General features: G+C 39.5%; 1 protein-coding gene across 1 annotated transcript; it reads right to left on the bottom strand.

Moving 5' to 3' along the window:
- Positions 1 to 7723: 7723 nt before the first annotated feature.
- Positions 7724 to 21699, bottom strand: slc2a6 (solute carrier family 2 member 6). Its single transcript, XM_022213595.2, has 8 exons — positions 21335 to 21699; positions 18895 to 19166; positions 17780 to 17876; positions 14066 to 14165; positions 12923 to 13116; positions 12529 to 12704; positions 12060 to 12355; positions 7724 to 9610 (listed from the first exon to the last, which is right to left on the bottom strand). Exons 1-8 carry the CDS (start codon positions 21386 to 21388, stop codon positions 9282 to 9284), a joined length of 1518 nt encoding a protein of 505 aa, XP_022069287.1. The 5' UTR covers positions 21389 to 21699; the 3' UTR covers positions 7724 to 9281.
- Positions 21700 to 21910: the final 211 nt, after the last annotated feature.

The following is a 21910-nucleotide window of genomic DNA, read 5'->3' on the forward strand; positions in this document are numbered from 1 at the left end:
AGGTATATAAATACTGAGGAAGGAAGAGAAAAGCTGTGAGACAGTCTCTGTGGCTCCAGCTGCTCTTTCTTTCTGTTCTGTTGTTTCTTTCTTTTTATCTGACTGTTTATTGATACACCTGAGTACCTGCTTGTCTTTTGCTTTACCATCTTACAGTATCTCACAGAAGTGAGTACACCCATCACATTTCTGCAAATATTTAATTATATTTCTTCAACGGACAACACAGAAGAAATGACACTTTGATGCAATGTAAAGTAGTCAGCATACAGCTTGTATAACAGTGTAAATTTACTGTCCACTCAGAATAACTCAACACACAGCCATTAATGTATAAACCGCTGGCACAAAAGTGAGTACACCCTTAAGTGAAAACGTCCAAACTGGGCCCATTTAGCCATTTTCCCATCCTGGTGTCATGTGTTACAATGTCTCATGTGTAAATGGGGAGCAGGTGTGTTAAATATGGTGTTACTGCTCTCACAGTTTCTCACAGTGGTTACTGGAAGTTCAACAAATGTGAATTTAAATGTTCAATGTTTAAATGTGGGTTTAAAAGTGAGGAGTGTACTCACTTTTGTGAGATACTGTATGTGGAAAACACATAAAAATGTCACTTTAAAAAAAATCAACACATAAATGATATGAAGTTTCTCAAAGTCCATCCATCCATCCATTATCTATACATTGCTTAGTCCTTTGTAGGGTCGTAGGGGGCTGTTGTCTATCCCAGCAAACTCAGGACGAAGGCAGGATTCACCCTGGACAGGTCGCCAGTCTATCAGAGGGCTATATATAGAGACAGACAACACAGCACACTCACATTCACACCTACGGACAATTTAGAATCATCAATTAACATCAGCATGTCATTGGACTGTGGAAGGAAGCCAGAGAACCAGGTGAACATGCAAACAACACACAGAACATGGAAACTCCACACAGAAAGATCCCCGGGCCGGGATACGAACTGGGGATCTTCTAGCTGTAAGATGATGGAGCTAGCAATCGAGCCACTGCAAATTCCACACACTCAAAAACATCTGATGATTAAATAATCTGATAACACCTCTGTCAGGGCTCCCTCCTCACCCCCGTCCTTCCCACCTGACATCCCCAAATACCCCTTTTCCCATTTGCTTCTCTCCCCCTCTCCTGTTCCTCTGCCCTGCCTGTCTCTCATCCACTCCTCTGCCCTGCCTGACCTGCCTATCTCCCATCCGCTCCTCTGCCCTGTCTTTCCCCTACAGCTCGGTGCCTGAGTGGAGTCTAGCTTCTCCAGCTGACTCCACTCAGGCAATCAACCTCCTCCATGGCTCCCGGGCAGCTGACAATCATCATGCTAACGACTCACCTCCATAATAAGTACCGGCTCAGCCTTCCATTCCAGAGTATTAAACAAGAACCATGCAGTTCGGTTTGCGCTCTAGCCTTTAACATTTTCTGTTTTGAGTTTCTGCCGTGTTCTGACGTTGTTTTCTCCTGCTTTGTTCAGTTCAGCTGCCCGGGATCCCCCGCCATCCTTCTTTCCCTCCGGCTCTCCCGACAAGTCCTCACCGGTTTCCCCTGCCTGGACCCCCACTCCTGCCTGGATCCCCACTCCTGCCTGGAACCCCCACTCTTGCCTGGAACCCCCACTCTTGCCTGGAACCCCCACTCTTGCCTGGATCCCCCACTCCTGCCTGGATCCCCCACTCCTGCCTGGATCCCCCACTCCTGCCTGGATCCCCCACTCCTGCCTGCACCCCCACTCCTGCCTGCACCCCCACTCCTGCCTGCACCCCCACTCCTGCCTGGACCCCCACTCCTGCCTGGACCCCCACTCCTGCCTGGACCCCCACTCCTGCCTGGACCCCCACTCCTGCCTGGACCCCCACACCTGCCCGGAACCCCCCGCTCCTACACCCTGGTTTTCCCCCACCTAGCCACCATTTTCACCCCCAAACAATAAACCACTTGCATTCAGCCAGCCCTGGTAGTGTGGCTTTCTGCTCGGGTCCACCAGCTCAGTCCTTGACAACCTCAGCTGCACCCAACATTTAACCCCGATCAATCACACTGACGAGCACATATCTGACATAGCAGCATGTATCGTTTTGAAGTAAGTATGTGCTGAGTGTCTTACCTTTCGGTGTCACCGGAAGTAATTAAATCAGGTATGTGTCCCGTCTAACAAGCTCATTAACACACGGGGAGGCGGCATTCGGTTACTATGGTCCCTGTTTGTGGAACAGCCTGCAGGAAAACCTCAGGGCTGCAGAGACTGTTGATATTTTTAAAAGAGGCTCAAGACTCATCTTTTTAACCAGGCTTTCAACTTGTTTTGATAATTCTTAACCCTTCTTCTTATGCTTTTTTATTGTTATTATTATTATTATTACTCGATTTTTGAACTTTTAGGGTTTTATGGTTTTACATATTTGTGACAGCCACAGGACTTGGAGTCAGTATGTTTGTTTTCCTGTGTCCTGTCTTTGCTTTTCATTTTAGATCCTGGCCTGCCTGCCCCTCCCTCCTCTCACCTCTGCTGTTCAGCAGAGCAGCAGATCCTTCTGCCTGCCCCTCCCTTTCATTATTCAAGATTGGCTTCACCTGCTGGGGGCCTTTAAAAGCAGGTTGAATCCAAGATGTTTTTTTCTCTCCCCTCCCGGATGGCAGGTGCCTGCCAGGCACTCTTCTTGATTTTGGTTTGGATTTGATTATGTTGGGTTTAGCTTGGGTTATTTCTTGGTTGAGTTCTTTAATAAATTAATTTTATTGTTTAAAAGTTGTCACTGTGTTGACCACCTTCTTTTTGTTATGCTCTACAACGAGCTGGGCATAACAATATTTTAACATTTATTTCAACTCATTTTTATATGAGTTTTTTTTATTTTATTTTATTTATTTCAGTTCTAGTGTTTTAATTCTCCAGTGTTTTCCCGGTGGGGGGGCTCCCACATGGGGAGATGTTCCTGTCCATGGGGGTGTTAACCCTTGGTCCCATTACCCCCTCCCCAATGCCACATCATAAGGCTGCCTTATGATGACACTGAATTCAGCACTTTCAGGTGCTATATTTTTCTGACTGACCCTTAATATTCACCGAAGTAAAAAAAAAAAAATCCTCCCTTTAACACTTTTAAAAGACACCTTGAAAGCTCTGTGTTTATGTTCAAGCTTTGGTTTATATAAGCCTATCTAGATAACCAGGGGATGGCAGATCGTTAGGGGATCACAAGACAAGGCCCCTTTCTTTTGGTTGCACCTCATTCACTGAGGCAAGAAGCTTAATAACATAATAAACCATAGCAAAGCAGGGGTGTCAAACTCATTTTAGTTCAGGTTCCACATTCATCACAATTTGATCTTAAGTTGGCCGGACCAGTAAAATCACAGCATAATAACCTGTAAATAACAACAACTAAAGATTTTTCCTTTGTTTTGGTGCACAAAAAAATACATTCTGAAAACATTCACATTCAAGGATTTTTTGTTTTTACAAAACATTATGAACAAACTGAATTTCTTAAGAAAAATAACTTCACTTTCAAAAACATTATGCTTCAGTTTATCATTTACACATTACAACTTCCAGATCACAGAGGGTCTACAGAGACAAAAAACATTTAGTCCCAGGTCTGGAACTGAACAATATAGTAGCTATTTTACTTTATGATCAAAACAGCAAAAGTCCGACAAAAAAGACAAAAAAAAAAAACAACAACAAAAGCAAGACGAAATATTACAAAAATGAGACACAAAGCAACTAACAAATGGACAAACAACACTAGCAAAACAAAAGAGGACACAAAACGACAAAAACTAAACAAAAAACAACGAATAAAGTGAGGCACAAAATGACAAAAATAAGACAAAAAATAACTGAGGCAAAAAGGAGACACAAACTGACAAAAATGAGAAACAAAACAACAAAAATGTAAGACAAACAAGTCAGACAAAAAACACAACAAAAACCAACAAAAGCAAGACAAAATATTACAAAAACAAGGCACAAAACGACTAAAGAACAATGAGCAATGTAGTAAAAATACTTTCTGATCAAAACAACTTGTCACGGTCTAGAAATTGTTCAAAACTGACAAATTTAAAATTTGCAGTTAATGTCTTCTCTGTAATTTTTACACTTTACAAAGTCGTCCCAGGGCTGTCAAACATAGATTTAAAATCTCAAAAAAGAACATAATGATTCACAATTTAAAATCCATAGTTTAAAATAGAGAAAGTACAAGCACGATATGCAGAAATGAAAAATAACACAAGTTTAAAAATCATTTCGCAGTCCTTACAGGGTAAAGTAGGCCGTGTAAAAAAGAAAAGCTTTTATCTTTTAGAGTCCAGGTCTGTACTGCATGACAACAAAATGCAACATGTTTTGTTCTGACTCTTGGGAAGCCCCAGATGTTCTCAGCATCTTAGTAGGTTCATTTGTCACAAACATTTCAGCCACAGATTAATGTACACCCAGTTAGCAAAGTTTGGGGATAACTGTAAATTGCCCAATCCAACATCACTGAGTAACTTCGAAACCGGGCTGATATATTTTTAATTTTTTGCCTTTGTTTACACAGATTAGCCACAGCATTAAAACCACACCACAGAGGCGTGCCTTTGGTCTGCTCCAGTTTTTGGGTGGTTTGTTGACAGAACATAACTCTGTAATGACAAGATTCGGTGGTTTTCATTTGTGGCTGATCAGTGTCTGCCTGCAGTAAAAACAGTTCTTTATATTTTTTGTTATTTTAGGAAACACCTCAGTCAAAACGTGACACATTATTCAAATATGTCAACTAGTTATGGAGCTTACTGCTAACTTCTTACTCATCTCAATCTTGTAAATCCTGTTTTTCACGGATGCCTGGACTCTACCCTTAATTACACCAACGAACAGCTACACTACTCATCGTTTTTAACCATCAGTGGTGGTTCAGTACGGGAGGAAGTGATCATGGAAAGGGTCGCAGGTACTGCTTGGACCTGGAAATGCCATTATATGAGGAACAAACACATGTGCGGAAGCCAGTATTCCTACACAAAATCATGGCTGCAATATAACAGTATAAAGTCAAATTTACACACTAACAAATAGTAGACACACAGGTATGTCACAATAATGTAGTTCCATAATAACTTTGCCAACTTTTGAAGATTACATTAGAGAACAGTTAGATTTTTGAAGGGTCAGTATGCAATATGATGTTATATTAATTGTTATGTTAGATAATGCTAAATTCAAAAGAGAGGGTTGTGTTTATGTTAGGGTTTCTGTGTTTATTTCGCTTTGGCATTGAAGTTTTACTCAGATATCTATGTGTCAGTTAATTAGGTCCATTCATCCTCAAGTAAGAAATAATAAAAATTTAAAAATCTGATTCGATTAGAAACAGCTGTAGTAAACATATGGTTTAGAACAGGACTTTTGAGCACCACAGGATGTCACAAACTTTCTCTAACAGCCACTTCTGAAGACTCATTGTTCCCTTTTTAAATAATTTCAGGTCTTTAACGGGTTTTTAGGGACTTAGATGCTCAATGAGGCGTCTAATCAGTCCCAAATCAACAACAACAAACCCCAATGTACAGTCAGAGTCAGTAAAAAGTGACTTCAGAACAGTAAATGGGGTAGCAGCTCAACGTGATACAGTCATCTCTACTGTGGCAAATTCTCCAAGATACTTTGAACAACATATCTGCCAGGTACCAGGAGTTTTTTTCTCTTAACTGTTCATGGTAACAGTTTTTAAATCATTCTCACTGACACTTTTACAGAACATTGTATATGTAATTGGATAACTAATTCAAATTACATATTCAGATTTTTCTCTAATGTTTTGACGTATCCACATAAGATTTTATGGCTCATAGCCAATCTGTACGGTGGTTAATAGCTATGATTTCACAACGTAATAATTAGTGGTGTACTTGTACTATCAGGGAGTCGCAGGGCAGTGATGTGCATCATCGGTTGTGACTCAGATCCAAACCTGCGACACTGAGAGCGGCATGTAACCCGTCCTGCTGAGCCTCCTGGCATCACTTTCTGTCCTTTGATGAGCCTGTTTTTATTTCCAAACAGCTTCCAACTTGTTTGATGACATGGTTGATAAGCTTTTTATGGATGTTATATAATAAGTTCACATTTAACTGCTTTATTTTTCTGTGTTGAGCTTGTGCAGCTGTTCTTATCGATACGTATCTTTCGGCATACATGTATGATCCATCATTGTCTTTCTTTCCCCACAAAGAAAACAATGTCTCAGTGTGCAGAAAATCCACATCAGTAGTGCTTCAAAGGGGTAATTAACTGCTCATGGATGCGGCATCTGTGTGCCACACCTCTCTGAGATCTCCAGTCTGTCACACAGTGTGTCAGAACTGTAGTTTATGTGCTGTGAATATCTCTTTTTTTTAATGCTTATGAACAGAATGAATTACTGTTGTTGCTGCTGGAGGCAAACAAGCTAGTATATATTGCATGTCTGTATGATACAATCCAAACTTTTGGCTTCATCTTTGAGTCTTCTTGTTTTTTTTAATGAAAAATAGTGTGTGATAGATACTGTGGGACAACAATATCAGCTAATTAAAGGAAATACATTTTGTGTATTGAGGCCCACAGTTGCAAAATTGCAACATTTATTTAAAGCTGTCCAACTGTACTATTTCTGACTGAATGTAGACAAACACTGCATATCCCAGCATCCCACTCTCTGAATACTGTAAGACATATCACTTTCCAAGTTCAACCAACATGGCTGTCTTCCACTGACCCCCAGCTCTTTCTTTTGGGACAATTTCAACATTTTTTCAAGATAGCATTTGACCTGTAGTATTTTTTCTTCATTCTAAGGATGTTTTAGTGATATAAACTCTTTTGCAACATGTTTTTAATGATCTTACATGTGATTTTTAGGAATTTCTTTTAATGTTGCAAAAAGCAGTACTGGGCTTTAATGGATGCTACTTATGTACACGGAATGTCCCATCACTGGGTCATTAGTAAATCTATCAATTGTGCCATCTATGGCAATATACTGTCTATACTGTATATATAGGCTAAGGGGTTTGTTTAACAGTATATTAACAGGTATGTACATCAACTGCATGCTGCAAGTTTGATGTTTGCTTGTGCCTCACAGATTTAAAAAAAAACAGTTTCCTTCAGTTTCGCATACTAAGGAGATGCAAATGAGAATGCCATCCATCAATTAAGAGTCCTCAGATACCAGAAACCATTATGATGTTCAAGCAAAATCCAATATGTAAATATGAACAAATTGTAGAGGATTAGTGTAATAAAATTCCAGTTTTGTAAGTTTAAAGAAAATTAAACGAAAGTTGTGATAACATCATTTTCTTACCGGTTTTTATTGTGAGGAAGTGCATTCTAGCATGGATTGCAATTATAAGTTTGCCTTGTTAAATTAATTTGAGTTTTATTGTGCCATATTCAACAATTTTATATCAATAAAATTCATTTTAAGATACATATTTTGATATTTTTGAATCATCAATTTCATTCATCTGTTGACTTTTTTGAAAATAAAGTGGTAACATTTGTATACACAAAGACTGGCTGTTGCAGTTTTGCAACATTTTCGCAAAATCCTGCAAAATTCAGAAAGCAAAGAAGTCTCATTATTGTACTGATTTAGGTGTGCTCAAAGGATTTTTATTTTATTTATTCATTCATTTTTGTAGATCAATAACATTAATGCTCGGGTTTCAGAGGGTTAAATCTTTAATGATACAATGTGCAGAAAAACTATACACACATAAAGGAAGCATCAAGTTTTTGGTATCAGATTCATTTTTATTAATATACACCATGTGCTACATATTGTCTGGTCATAAAAGGGATGTAGCTTTTTACTGTTAAGTCACTTTAATGACCAGACACTATGTAGCGCATGGTGTATATTAATACTAAATACAGTGCAAAACATATCAAGACAAGATTTTTCATTAAAGGAATCTTGGTGTATTGTAGGACAATACCTGAACACTGGAAAAGCTCCAGAATTTAAAAAAAAATAGGCAAATGTTGTGATGAAAACAACATCAACACAAGTTAAGCACTAGTGTAGCATCTTTTTTGGTCTAATTTTCCACAGACATACATGCCTGTCATGTTAATGCTGTCTTCTAATAGTAGCACTGTTACCACATGTTCTTTCACATCATTCATATTATGTCCCCTGTATGATTTATTTTATTTACCTCTTGTTTTTGCTCCTCCTGCCACTGAGGTTAAACACTACTAAGGATAAAAGCAATAAAAATTTGAGTTGCAAACAGTATCAGGTGTGTAATAAGGTGAGCGGACACTGATGTATGACTGTAAAATAAAGGCATGTTGTGAAACAGATGGATAAATGCATGACTTTTACATCCAAACAGCATTGTTGTGCTGTCACTGTCGCCGCTCAAGACGTGTTTGTTCAGTTTAAACCTTTGTTGCATTACTTCCACCTGAATGTATCACACTTTGAGGCTCACGTGTTTTTTCTTTTGTTTGTGCCTTGTGCACACATCAGTGACCCGAAGAGTGTCTGAGGTATGCAGTGTAAAAATGGGGGGAAAAAAAGACACACATATCATTCAAAAGTTTGGGGTCACTCAGACAATTGCATGTTTTCCATGAAAATTCACCCTTTTTTTTATGGTGCCAACATAATTGCACAAGGGTTTTCTAATCATCAATGAGCCTTTCAACACCATTAGCTAACACAATGTAGCATTAGAACACAGGAGTGATGGTTGCTGGAAATGTTCCTCTGTACCCCTATGGAGATATTCCATTAAAAATCAGCAGTTTCCAGCTAGAATAGTCATTTAGCACTTTAACAATGCCAGACTTTATTTCTGAGTAATTTCATGTTATCCTCATTTTAAAAAAAATGCTAATCTTTCAAAATTAAGGACATTTCTAAGTGACCCCAAACTTTTGAACAGTAGTGTACATGTTTTTTTTTACTGTTAAAATAACAAAAAGAAGTTGGAATGCAAGAAAATATTGCTGTTTAAAACTGTCAGTCATCTGTAAAGCATTTTGTTAAGCAGAAACCTGTTCTTTGACCTATTTGTAATTGTTTTCAGTCTGTGAAGAGCCTGAGATTTATAGCGCTCCATCTATACTCAGTAATTATTCTAAAAGTCATTTCACAGACAGCTTTACCCTCAACACTCATTCTTAGACCCTTTATATTGATCGATCAAAAATCAGGGGGGCTGCAGAGCTACAGCATGTGAATTACTCCCTTAAACTAGGGAGATAAGCTTCAGCTGTTCTGCACAGTGGAATAACTACGGTTGATGGTGAATGAGCGTCCCGTTCTAAAATAGTTTTCTATTTCCTCCAGCGAGCGGCCGCGAGTCTCTGGGATGCACACGGCGTTGAACAGCAGGCAGAGGACACACACCACGGTGAACAGCAGGTAGGGCGCGAACAAGCCGTAGCTGTCCAGCAGGAGTGTGAAGACGTGTGTGATCATGAAGGCCGTCAGCCAGCTGACAGTGACACACAGGCCTGAAGCCACGCCCCTGGCAACCAGCGGCAGCACCTCTGACATCAGCAGCCAGGTGATCGGGCCCCATCCCATGGCGTATCCTAAGAGACAACCGACAATGTGATGACAATGCAGGCAGCCCATTTAAAGTACATGATGTCATATTACAATAAACACATCGGACATCAGGTACAGTGCTTCAGGGCACAGGCAGCATGTTTTAGGAGTTCATCAGACTCTGGGACATTTGCTTAATGAGTCACAAACAACTATGTTTGAGGGAAAATTTCAATTCTGATTATGTACAAATGAGAGCAATATGTTTGAAAAGTTCGCCAATTCAAACAGGTGTAACAGCCTAATAACCAGTTTTATCAAGCAAGGTTTAATGAGTGTGAAGATATGAATGTTAATGAGCAACAGACAGCACTTAATTAAGCTTCAAATACAAAACAACTACTTGAAGACATAACAGGTTCTTTAACATGTTGGAACAAGACAGGAAAACACAGCATGATTGAGTAGAAGAACACAAGTCTGACAGGTTATCACATCTCTGCCCAGTAAACAAAGGTATCTGTTATGTTGTTTGTAAGTACTGGCCTCATTGTACACTGGCACTGTTACCTGAAATGAACCAAAAACAATAGTTTGAAGACCTGTAGCTGTGTGACACTGTAACACTGACTGAGCGTAAAGGTATACAAACCTTGTGTGAGGTTACCCATAGATCCTGAGAAGCATTTTTTCATGATTTATGGGTGCCATCTTGGCATTTTTTTCCCTCTATCTACCTTACAGCTAATCCAAAAAGAGGTGGAGCATTAATGGAACTGATTGGGATCATGGACTATCAAATGACGGACTATGATGGCTCCACCCTCAACGCGCCCACACCCTTTATTATCCATAGCTTAAAGCCTTCATACAACTTAAAGGAGAGAATTATGCAAAGATCCACTGCCCATACAGCTGTTGTGAACACAGAAATTAGCTTTAGAGACCAACACCACTTTTTGTTTCAGGGTGTAAACATTTTTCTGCTGTAAAAAGTTTTGCATTTTAACATAGGGCTTGACATATGGGGATTGACTATGAGCCAGCCTCTAGTGGCGATTTGAAGAGGTGCAATTCTGTGTTGGATTTTGTTTTTCAGGCACGGAGGTTGCTACTCATTCTCGCATGCAAGGAAAGCAGTAGATTGGCCAATGAATAGCTTTTTCTTGGAATCAGATCTAATCAGAAGTGATGAGAGCTTCAGTAAACCAGCCACAACAGGAAAGGAAACTTCCCACCTATCCTCATATTTTCCTTTAAGAAATTAGGGTTAAAGGGGTAAAGTGGAAAGGTAATGTACATTCCTGAGTCTCTGGAAATCAGCTTTAAAAACCAAAAACATATTTTGAGTAGCCGGCTGTATGTAAGCATTTTTATTACTCTGCCAAGGAACAGTTATGTGGCAATTGACGTATGTTTGTCTATCTGTTTGTCTGTCCGTCTGTCCGTCTGTTTGTCTGTCTGTCTCTGTCTGTTAGCAACATTACTCAAAAACGGACAAAAAAATTTGGATGACATTTTCAGGGAAAGTCATAAATGACACAAGGACCAAGTGATTAGACTTTGGCAGTGATGCAGCTTATATATATCCATTGTTTTGTTAACAATTTCTGCATCACCAGACTTGTCATAAGTGGGCCAGAGTGGGTTAGTAGGTCCAATTTTTACTGCCATAAAAAATAACTTTCAATGATTATAAAATGGACTTCCAGTAAATTCTTTTTCTCTCAATTAAAAGAGAACAAGATAAAAACTGACACAGAAATTCTTGTGCTGCAGTGGCTTGCTTTTGAAACCTTCCTCAAGTGGACATTAAAGGAAGTGCATTTCTTGTCACTTCATTTTTCAGCACCAGGGGTTGCCGCTTGGGGAACAGCGGTGCTCTGAACTGAAAGCTGACATGTTACCAGTGACAATACAAACATGTTGATGTTCAACATATATCATGTTTACCGTTTTATTTTAGCTTAAACTTTAGTGCTTTGACAAACTACTGGTTTAATCTGTTATTTGCTGGTAAATAAGCAAGTAATTCTTGAGGTGTATTTTTTTGTCTTCAAATGACTAAATGAGTGTTAATTCTTAGTAAATAAGACTGCACAACAAATATCTACAACCAGTTAGATTCCATTGCAGTACAGTGGTTCTTTCAGCTACAGTAAATGCATAACCATTTGCTGACATTTGTTTATATGTCAGATTACTAGATTGTTCTAAATGTTGACCTGCTATTGGAATAAAATAAAAAGTCAGTCATTACATGCCTGTAAAGTCGTGAAATATCTGCATCAAATTCCATGGTCCATTCAATAGTTGTCAACCTGTTTAACTTGTAGTGTTCTGGAACTAGAGGATCATAAACATCAATAAGACTCCTCCTCAGGAGACCATGAATGTATCCACCAAGTGCCATACAATGCATCGAATAGCTGTTGAGTTGCTGAGTCACGCAAGTGATCATTTTCAAGTAAATGAGCTGATGCCAAAACTCACCAAATATAAAGATGACGGTGCTGATGAGAGGGATGAGGCCTGCTGCAGACTGGTGGCTGGCTTCTAATGCATTACTGATGCCATGATGGAGGCCGTAGCCCAGAGTGGTGGCGTTTGGGGGAGCAGGGCCTGGTGGGCAAGGTGTGGTGTGGGAGTTCAAGGTCAGAGTCAGAGAGGCCACAAACATGAGCATGCTCGACGTGTACAGCAGGGCTTTGCGTCCTGCCTTGTCCATCAAACTGGCTGCCACAGCCACAGAGAAGAGGCGGACCACACCCACAATGGCAGCGTCATATCTGACGGATAGTTATCAGAACAAACAGATTTAGGATCAAGAAAGGAAAGCTAGGCATCCATAATATTTAAGACTTAATGATTTGCAAAGTGATATTTAATAGGTAGAGAGTTCATATATTAGCATGGTTACTGAGAAAAAAAACTAATCTACAAGTAAGATACGATTCCCAACCTGGGCTCTATGGAGACATTGCTTTTCTTAAAGATTGTCTGAAGGTAGACCAGAATGGGTGTAATGCCCGTCATTTGCTGCAAGAATCGCATCACAACTGAGATCATGATTGGCCGGTAGTTGTTGGGTGTGCCCAGCTGGGACAATGTGAGCTTAGTCTGTGTGTTGATGCTGTGCTGCATTGGAAGAGACAAAACAATGTACGTATTTATTCACATTTGTAATCCTGTAGCATGTACATTAGTAAAGCCATTGCAGAATGATATTTTCCACTTAAGTCCTCATCTGTGTCACACTGTAAAGCTACATTATTGTGCCTCTGTGGTTGACCTATTTAACCCAAATGGTTTACTGAGGTTGTTAAAACACATGACATCAGCTGCTCCTCTTCTACCTGTATGGCACTGAGTTCGATGTGTGTGTCGTACTGACTCCCCCTCAGCCAGCGGAGGGCCTCCTCAGCCTTCTGCTGTCGGCCCAGAGACAGGAGCCTCCTGGGAGAAGAAGGCATGAACACCAGCAGCACAACCATGAGCAACGCTGGCACCTCTCCTGCAATCGCCAGCCACCGCCAAGGTACCACCAGACCTGTACATCACACATATGTCGACAAATGTCACATCTTTAGAAATATCACTAGAAACATCATGGCATGAATCAACAATGCATTGAGTGGACAGTATCATTACACACAAAACACAGTTCTGCAACAGTTTTTTTCCCCCTGCCACAGTGCAATTGATGCCAGAAACAAAAACAGTATGTGAAATAATCCCTGGACAATTGTTAGTACATTACTAATTCTGTGTAGCATTCATATTTATTTATCAGAGTTTTACATTTTTCTATCACTCTCATAGAATGCTTTGCACTTCCTATTTTGATTGTTTTTTTTTCTCACTCAACACCAAGAGAACCCTACATGAGAATTCCTATGTCCCTAGAAGGTCTGTTTATGCACAAGTTGCAAACAAACAATCTTGAATCTTAAATTTCAAAATGACCCCAAAAACGCAAAATGCTTGACTAGCAGAGTTTCTTAAATGCTGTTCAGCTGTTTCTGTATCAGAACTGCACACAGAATGGTATATCTGATCATTCTTAAAACTAAATATATTGTGATGCTGTTTTTTATTCTACAATTTGTCCATTATTAATAATGTTGTGATGGATGTATGAGGAGGTCATACAGTATGAGGTGCTGACTCGCATAAATGTACTTTCTGAAAGCCTATGGGTAAAACAAGTCCATTCTTTTTTGCTACTATGAAACAACAGAAAAGTTACTCTACATTCTTGTTTGTGAGAGATGAAAACCTAATTTACTATTTAAGATCTTTGGCTCAGCACCTATCATGCTCCATAATGCTTTTTCACCTGAAGATGCCAGGTCTTCTGTATGATCTTTGCAGAAGCCGCTGTGTTTACTACCACCCCTTTAATGTCCCTGAGGAAAAAAACAGCTAAATGTGTTTTAAGTGGACATAGTTTTCATGTAAAGTTTTTATACAATGCAGCAGGCTTTGCATGTTCCTACCAAGTGCATAGAGCGCCAGTGCCCCAAACACAGCCGTGATCTGAGGGCAAGACCCAAGAGCGCCTCTAACCCCTTTGTGGGAGATTTCTGAGATGTAAACCTGTGATGTAAACACACAAAAGACAGACGTTAGGTGAACACATAAACACATAAAGTATGAATTAAAGCAGGCGTCTCAAACTCGCGGCGGCCCCCGTCTTAATATGAAACATTAATGTTAGTGCGGCCCGCAAGTTTGATGTGAATGACACTTTTCAGTGTTGTGCGCGGAGCTGAACGAATCTACCAATCACAGTGGGGTATATGGCTCTTGAGGGCGGGACATCGGCCAGGCTTGTTGCGACCTCGCGACATAAGCTTACGTTGCTGCTGAGCGGGACAGACAGTTTTATTCACAGAATGAATACCAAGTTACTATAATGCCAACACTGGCCAGAAACTCACAACCGGAGAGGGAGGGGGGAGACAGGCTCCCGGAGGGGCGGCAGTAGAGGGGGGAACGCGCCGGCGCTCACGGCGATCCGCGGAGCGCGGTCACGTTCTGCAACTCATCTCATTCATACAGATCACCTGCAGCGGCCGTGACGGATCAGACTGACCGCGGCCTTTAAAATGTAAAAATGCGCTCCCCTTTTAAAAGACGTAGCGCACTGACGTTGCTGTTTTCTCGGCTCACAGAAAACAACATATGGACAAAATCAATCGCTGTCATATTGGACTAATCTGAAATGAGGACACTTCATCTGACTCTTTTAAATAAGTAAATTTAAGTACATTTTGCTCTCACGGTAGTCTGATCACTCAGCCACTGAACAGCATGTACCATAGTCTGCGCTGTGAGGCGTTCAGGGAACGTCGGTAAATATCTCTTGTTAAGTAACCAGGTGGGACCAGATGGGTGCCATGAACTTACAATGCGCAGGGCCCTGTATTTACTTGGTATCGGATCAATATCAAATCTTGCAGTATCGCACACCACTAGTTTTTAGTGTTATTACGCAATGGTCCCATTTTCTGTTTACATTTTTCTGGCATTTTATGCACTTTGGTGAAATTATCATAATTTATTTACTTTGGTTACACTTTTTGTTATGTATTACACTTGAAAACAAAATCTGTTCAGTTGTGACGTGTACAACTGCAAAATTTATTTGAAAGCAGTGCATTGTTGGAATAACAACCGATGGAGCCCCATCAATGACAGGGAGGAAAAATGGACTGGTGGCACTTGTTCCAAAAAAAAATGGAAGAGGAGGGTGTGGAGGAGGCCATAGCTCTGCACTGCATTATCCATCAGCAGGCCCTTTGCAGCAGATGCCTGAAGTTTGACAATGTGATGTCTGTCGTTGCATCAACCTCCCTGCATCACCCAAATCAGATCCAGGGGCTTGAAGCACAGAAGGTTCCGTGCTTTTTTAGAGGAAATGGAGTCAGAATATGGGGATGTGCTCTACTTCACCGATGTACGTTGGCTCAGCAGGGGAAATCCATTGAAGAGATTTTTTGAGTTGAGAGCAGAAGTGAAAGTCTTCATGGAGAAGGATGGGGTGGCTGTTCCTGTGCTAAGTGATCCCAAATGGCTTATGGACTTAGCTTTTCTTGTTGATATCACACATGAGCTTAATGTACTGAACAAGAAGTTACAAGGCCAGAGGCAACTTGTCAGTGCTGCCTATGACAACGTGAGAGCATTCTCCACAAAGCTTGTGTAATGGAAAGCCCAGCTCTCGCAGACAAACCTTTGGCATTTCCCAGCATGCAAGGCACTCGTGGATGCAGGCATACAATTCAGTGGTGAGAAGTATGTTGAGGTCATTTTGAAGCTACAGGAGGAATTTGATCACAGATTTGCAGGCTTCAAGACGCACAGAGCCACATTTCAAATTTTTGCTGACCCATTCTCCTTTGATGTGCAAGATGCCCCTCCTGTGCTTCAGATGGAGCTCATTGACCTGCAGTGCAATTCTGAACTCAAAGCCAAGTTCAGGGAGGTGAGTGGAAAAACAGACAAGCTTGGACAATTTTTGAGAGAATTGACCCCCAGCTTCCCTGAGCTTTCCCGAATGTTCAAGCAGACCATGTGCCTTTTTGGGAGCACATACTTGTGCAAAAAGCTCTTCTCCACCTTGAACTACTAAGTCCAAGTACAGGTCCAGACTTACTGATGAGCATCTTCAAGCCCTACTGAGGGTCTTAACTGCTTCCTCCCTCAAGCCAAATGTGGCTCGGCTATGCAAGAAGAAGCGCTGCCAGGTCTCTAGCAGCAAGAAGTAGGCAAGAGAAGCAATGTTCAGAACAGTTCATTGTCAATGTTCCATTCATGTTCAGAAAGTTAAAGGTTAAAGAACTGTTAATACAGACATTTGAATCTGAATAAAAATAATTAGATTTCTCTAGTCAGCAACTATATGTGGTTTCTTCAGTCATCTATATCTGTTGTATTATTATTATTATTATTATTATTATTATGTTATTTACTTATTACTGATTGATTTATTTTCTTATTAATTCTTAATTCGTTTATTTATTTTTTCATCTTATTTTGTGTTAAAAAAATAAAGATATTTGAGAACATTGGAATGTTTTTATCAGAGCTTTTCTTGTGGAAAACTTGATGCGGCCCAGCCTCACCCAGCCTCTGTCTCCAGCGGCCCCCAGGTAAATTGAGTTTGAGACCCCTGAATTAAAGCAAGAAGTCATGAGATACCTATACTATATAGTCCCTAAAATGTAAAAAAAAAAAAAAGTGTTTAAGCAGTTACTTTAGCTGTGGTTAAGGTTTCAGTTTAACTACATCGACAAACTGACTTTATTTTCTTCATGGCATCTCATTAGTGCTTTGTGGAATTTACTTGAGAGCAGGTGGCTGATGTGCTCTATTCTGCTGAAAAATGCACCTTTTACGCTTTCTGGCCAATTTTTAGCCTACTTTCTTGAAGTTTGCATCCAGAATATGTTGGTTTATCTAAATTATTTTTAGAAAAACAGCCCTAAACCTCAACGTGCCAATGCCTGCTTCTAAGTCTTTCTAGATTTGCCTGGTCATCCTCTGCCCTCAGTTTAAGTCTTCTATTCTAATTATTCTTAGGACATCCAGGTAGCTCAGCTGGCTGAGCAGATAACCCATAAACTATTGGACTATTGTTTTGGATTCCACGGCCCTTTGCAGCAGGTCTTCCCCTCATTCTTCACCCTACTTTTCTATCTGCCTCTCTACACTAACCTGGCTATTAAAGCCAACAAAAAGCCAAAAATATCTTTAAATTTAAAACTCATCTGTTTTCTGAACTTCAATTTTTGTTGCCACGTTTTGGTTGATTTCATATAATCAATTCCAAGGTTATTTACAATGTTTCCTATCAGTGCCTCAGACAGAGAAACCATTGGTTCAGTTCATCATAAACATTATATATGTTGCACAGTTTTACAGTTAGAACTAGTGCAAATACTTTTTTTGTCATTTAGCTAGGTATGTTCATGCTTTCTCAATTGACAACATTTATAATGTAATATTCATATGTATTAATTTAAGCATAAAGAAATTGCGCCTAATGTGTTTTGAGTGTGTAACGTGTAATGTGATGTGTGTTTTGTGGGATCAAATACCAGTTAATTTAGTTTGCTTATAGTTCAGGAGTGTCTCTGACTCTGACTCTCTGACAGTGTGAAACTAGAAATTTAACAGAACAGAAAACTCTATAAACGGTAACCTACAGGAATGGATGCTGCAGTCATTCCACCAGCGACACCAGTTAGGAAACGTCCCAAATGCAGCATCCACAAGTCCACAGCTCCTCCCAGCAGCATGTACCTGACACACACATGTAAGGGAATTTTTCAAAAATGTGACTGCCGTGTGTGCACTTTGAAACACATAAAAACATCAGTGAATCTTCGAATAACATATAATAATATTTTTTTGTGTGGGTGGGGGGTGGGGTGGGGTAAGGGGGATTTCCACCTGAAAAAACATTTACCTATTTATTCATTTATTTCTATCGATAGGAGACTTTTGGGGGAATTTAGGAATACAATAGTCCTCATTAACCTTATCACCAGATCAGCGTAAGATTTGTAAAACTCCAGCAAAAACAGGAGTAAAAACCTGCCTTACAAAGATCAAACTCTGATGTTTTTGTAAATCTACTGAAGATGCTGCGTCCATTTAAGTTTTGCAACCAGGCGGCCGCTCTAGATATATGTTTGCAACAGATATTGATCCTAGTACACAGACATCCAGGTGACTTTTAAGGCACAGGAAAATGTAGTGATTAATGTGATCAATATTACAATCATGTTCTATAATGTAACATATTATTTTCCCTTAAATATCATACAATGCAGCACTTGAAAAGCTAAGCTGTTAGACTATTTTTGTGTTGTGATGACTAAATTAATGTGTTATGTCCCACCCAGAAATGGAGGTAGACATTCTTATATTGTTTTTGTATCGTAGCATAAAAATCATCAACGTCAAAACATTACATCTGCAAAGTGCGAATTATGTGTTACAGATCAGCTCCTGTTGGGACCAAGCTGCAGCTCTGTTAGAGGCATGTTGAAGGCAGGTCGGCTTTATATCTACTCATGATCACAATGAGGCTGGATTCACTTTCACTCACATTATTTCTCCTAATTACAACTGTAATTACAGAATAGGTTTAGGTTAGGATGTACAAAATATTCCATTGTTGGTAGTTGGTATTATAAAGTAATCAAAAACTGAATTTCTGAGACTACTGAAGTATCTTAACGTTGTACTTGAATAAACATACTCTTAGTTTCCTCACAACACACCGTGTTGACCACAGGCTGCTACTGAGACTCACCCAATAGTGGAGGGCACCGCTGACATCATGATGCTCAGCTTTCGTCCAATCATGTCGTTGAGCAGCATGGCCCCCAGCCCACCGGCCGCTGCACCCAGTGAGTAGATGGAGCCGAACCAGGCGGCCTGCACAGTGTCCATCTTGAGTCGGGGGTCGGCATCGTCACTCGTGAACAATGGCAGGACAGGAGACGAGTAGACCAGGGAGTAACCGAAGTTAAAGTTCCCCAGGACTGCTGAGAACACAGCCAGGAACAGCTTGGAGTTTTTAATCTAAGATAAAGGAGTGTGGATGAGTTAATAAAAAACCCAGCGGGCATCTGATGTCAATGCAACATCAAGTTGATGTCATTCATTGAATAATGACATCAACTTGATGTTGCATTGACATCAGATGCCCGCTGGGAAAGCAAGACAAACTGCACATAGTTAATGGATAAAATATGAATATTCATGACTATGTGCAGATCCAGAACAGTCACAAAGTGTGTGACCTCAACGATTTACATTATCATTCAAAAGTCTAGGGTCATCTGCACATTTTATGTTCTCCATGAAAACTCCCACTTTTATCCATGTGCTAACATAATTGCACAATGATTTTCTATCATCAGTGAGCCTTTCAACACCATTAGCTAACACAATGTAGCATTAGAACACAGGAGTGATGGTTGCTGGAAATGTTCTTCTGTAAAACTATGGAGATATTCAATTAAAAATCAGCCGTTTCCAGCTAGAACAGTCATTTAGCACATTAACAATGTCTGGACTGTATTTCTGATTAACTTAATGTTAACTTCACTGAAAAAAAATGCTTTTCTTTCAAAAATAAGGACATTTATAAGTGACCCCAAACTTTTGAACAATGTTGTATTTCCCTCATTTGAAATTAACGTAAATATCAGTGTTGTTGTGAATGGAATAAAGTGAATAGAAATGACAGATGACTCAGTCTGCATGGCTTGCAATCCAATATCACTTTCAAATTTTAAAAGAGAAACTCAAAAGTTCAGTAACAAGCAAACTAAATTCTGCAAAATTTTACCATAAAGTGGATGAAAGCGCATATTCTTTCACAATGGCACTTTTATATAAATCTACGGTTAAATCAGTCATTAACCCTGATTTTGCATTATGTTTTGTAACAGTCTGCAAAGATGAAATTGACAGACATATGAAAACTATCAGTATCAGGCATCACTTAGGGCAGGTTTTATGTTTTCCATTGCCAACTCTCGCTATCTCAGCAGAGCTACAAACATTATCAAGTACCCATCCCACCCCAGTCACAATCTGTTTAACCTTCTGCCCTCTGGTCGGCGCTACAGAGCATAGAAAACAAAAACAAATAGACTCAGAGACAGTTTCTTCCCCAGAGCCATCAGTGCTCTGAACAACAAGAAAACATGAACACAATAACATCACTGGGAACACGCATCATACGTGCAATCTTGTGCAATTTTCATTACACCTTGAATCTCCACTCACCTCCAAGAACAATTTGTAAAGCCAGTTTATCAGTATGTGCAATTTAAAGCTCATTTTCTCCCCATAATTTCTGCTCTTTCTCACTGTATTTTATTGTATTTTTATCGTATTTTATTCTATTTTTCATTTATTTCTTTATTGTAATGTATACATTTTTCGAAGCACCGAATGAAGCAGCGCTCCCAATTTCGTTGTGTACCCATATACAATGCCAATAAAGGCTTTCTATTCTATTCTATTCTATTCTATTCTATTCTATTCTATTCTATTCTATTCTATTCTATTCTATTGTTTTTTGGAGTCACATGTGTTGCACTGTATTAATAAATACTTTTATTGTTATTATGTCACCTTCCTGAATCCTATGGCGCCAGTGTCACAGACTTTGACTATTAGATCAAACTAAAAGTCAGCCTACGACAATGATTTCTTTATAGAGTTTTAGCACTTCTGCTAAATCACAGCTGACGTTCGCTTATTTGCCAAATATAAAAGTCCTGCTGAATCATATCCTTTCTCAAAATATTTCCAGCTGGCGATTGCGTGTTTCAAAAACCCCTTCACGTCATTCCTCTTTTCATTGTTATTAAGATGTTATTAAGAAGACCATTATGAGCTATATTTTAGGATTTGTGTTTTTATTTATACAAATGTCTGTGATTGTTGTCATGGAAACACTCGTTATCAGGTATTACTTATACTTTTTTACTGTTCCTTTTTCCTGTGTTATAAATTAGCCTGTGAGTAGGCTGATGAACTTTTTAGATTTGAAATAAGACAGTCAACTTGCATCAGACTAATCTAAGCAAAATTCAGAATGGACTAAGACAGAGGTGAAAACATACACTGGTCATTCTTTCTCTAGATAGACTGTACATATGAGTTAAAAAACCTGAATCAATGTACTATTTGTAATATTTTAAGTATATATAAAGTCAGTGAGAGTTTCCAACCGTGGATTCAGATGATGCTGGTCTTTTGTTCAGCAGTGGAGTCTCTTCATCCATTTCTGCAGCAGTCTGATGAGTTACAGATCTATGTTATCTGTTTCAGGATCTGTAGTGTTCCTCCAAGCAGATAAAATATCTATATTTTAAAAAAATAAACAGCTAAACTAAAAAAAGAAGAGAAAAATAAAGAAAAGTCCACCCTGTTCCACAGTCCACAGCAAAGCTTCCAACTAAAGAGAATAAGAACAGGGAAATTGGCTAAATGTACAGATTATTTGGTTTAAAAAGGTCATATCTGAGCTGTCCGAGTGCTAAACCAGATCTTTCCGTGGACAGTGTGCAATGCAGGAACTTCCAGAAAGGAAGCATGAATCTGATAGATGTTAGAGGCTACAAGTTGTCATAGCGAAACTGAAAACTGTGGTTACACAAGACTGTCATAAGTGGAACTGAGTCTGATTTTGGGTGGAACCTCTTAAACCCTGCAGGAAATAAAGAAGAAGGACACAAATGAAAATCGGCAAAGAGTACAGTCTCAAAATATTGCAAATTGATGAGTTCAAATGCATCAACGCTGCC

The sequence above is a fragment of the Acanthochromis polyacanthus genome, chromosome 21 (genome assembly GCF_021347895.1).
Source record: "Acanthochromis polyacanthus isolate Apoly-LR-REF ecotype Palm Island chromosome 21, KAUST_Apoly_ChrSc, whole genome shotgun sequence".
In the NCBI taxonomy this organism is placed as follows: Eukaryota; Metazoa; Chordata; class Actinopteri; family Pomacentridae; genus Acanthochromis; species Acanthochromis polyacanthus.

Coding starts and splice junctions, on each gene's coding strand:
- slc2a6 (XM_022213595.2), bottom strand. CDS start 21,388: ATGGATGAAGAGACTCCACTGCTGAACAAAAGACCAGCATCATCTGAA. Junction 14,166..17,779: donor TGACTGCAGCATCCATTCCT/GTAGGTTACCGT, acceptor TTTACATCACAG/GTTTACATCTCAGAAATCTC. Junction 9,611..12,059: donor CACCGTCATCTTTATATTTG/GTGAGTTTTGGC, acceptor GTTGTCTCTTAG/GATACGCCATGGGATGGGGC.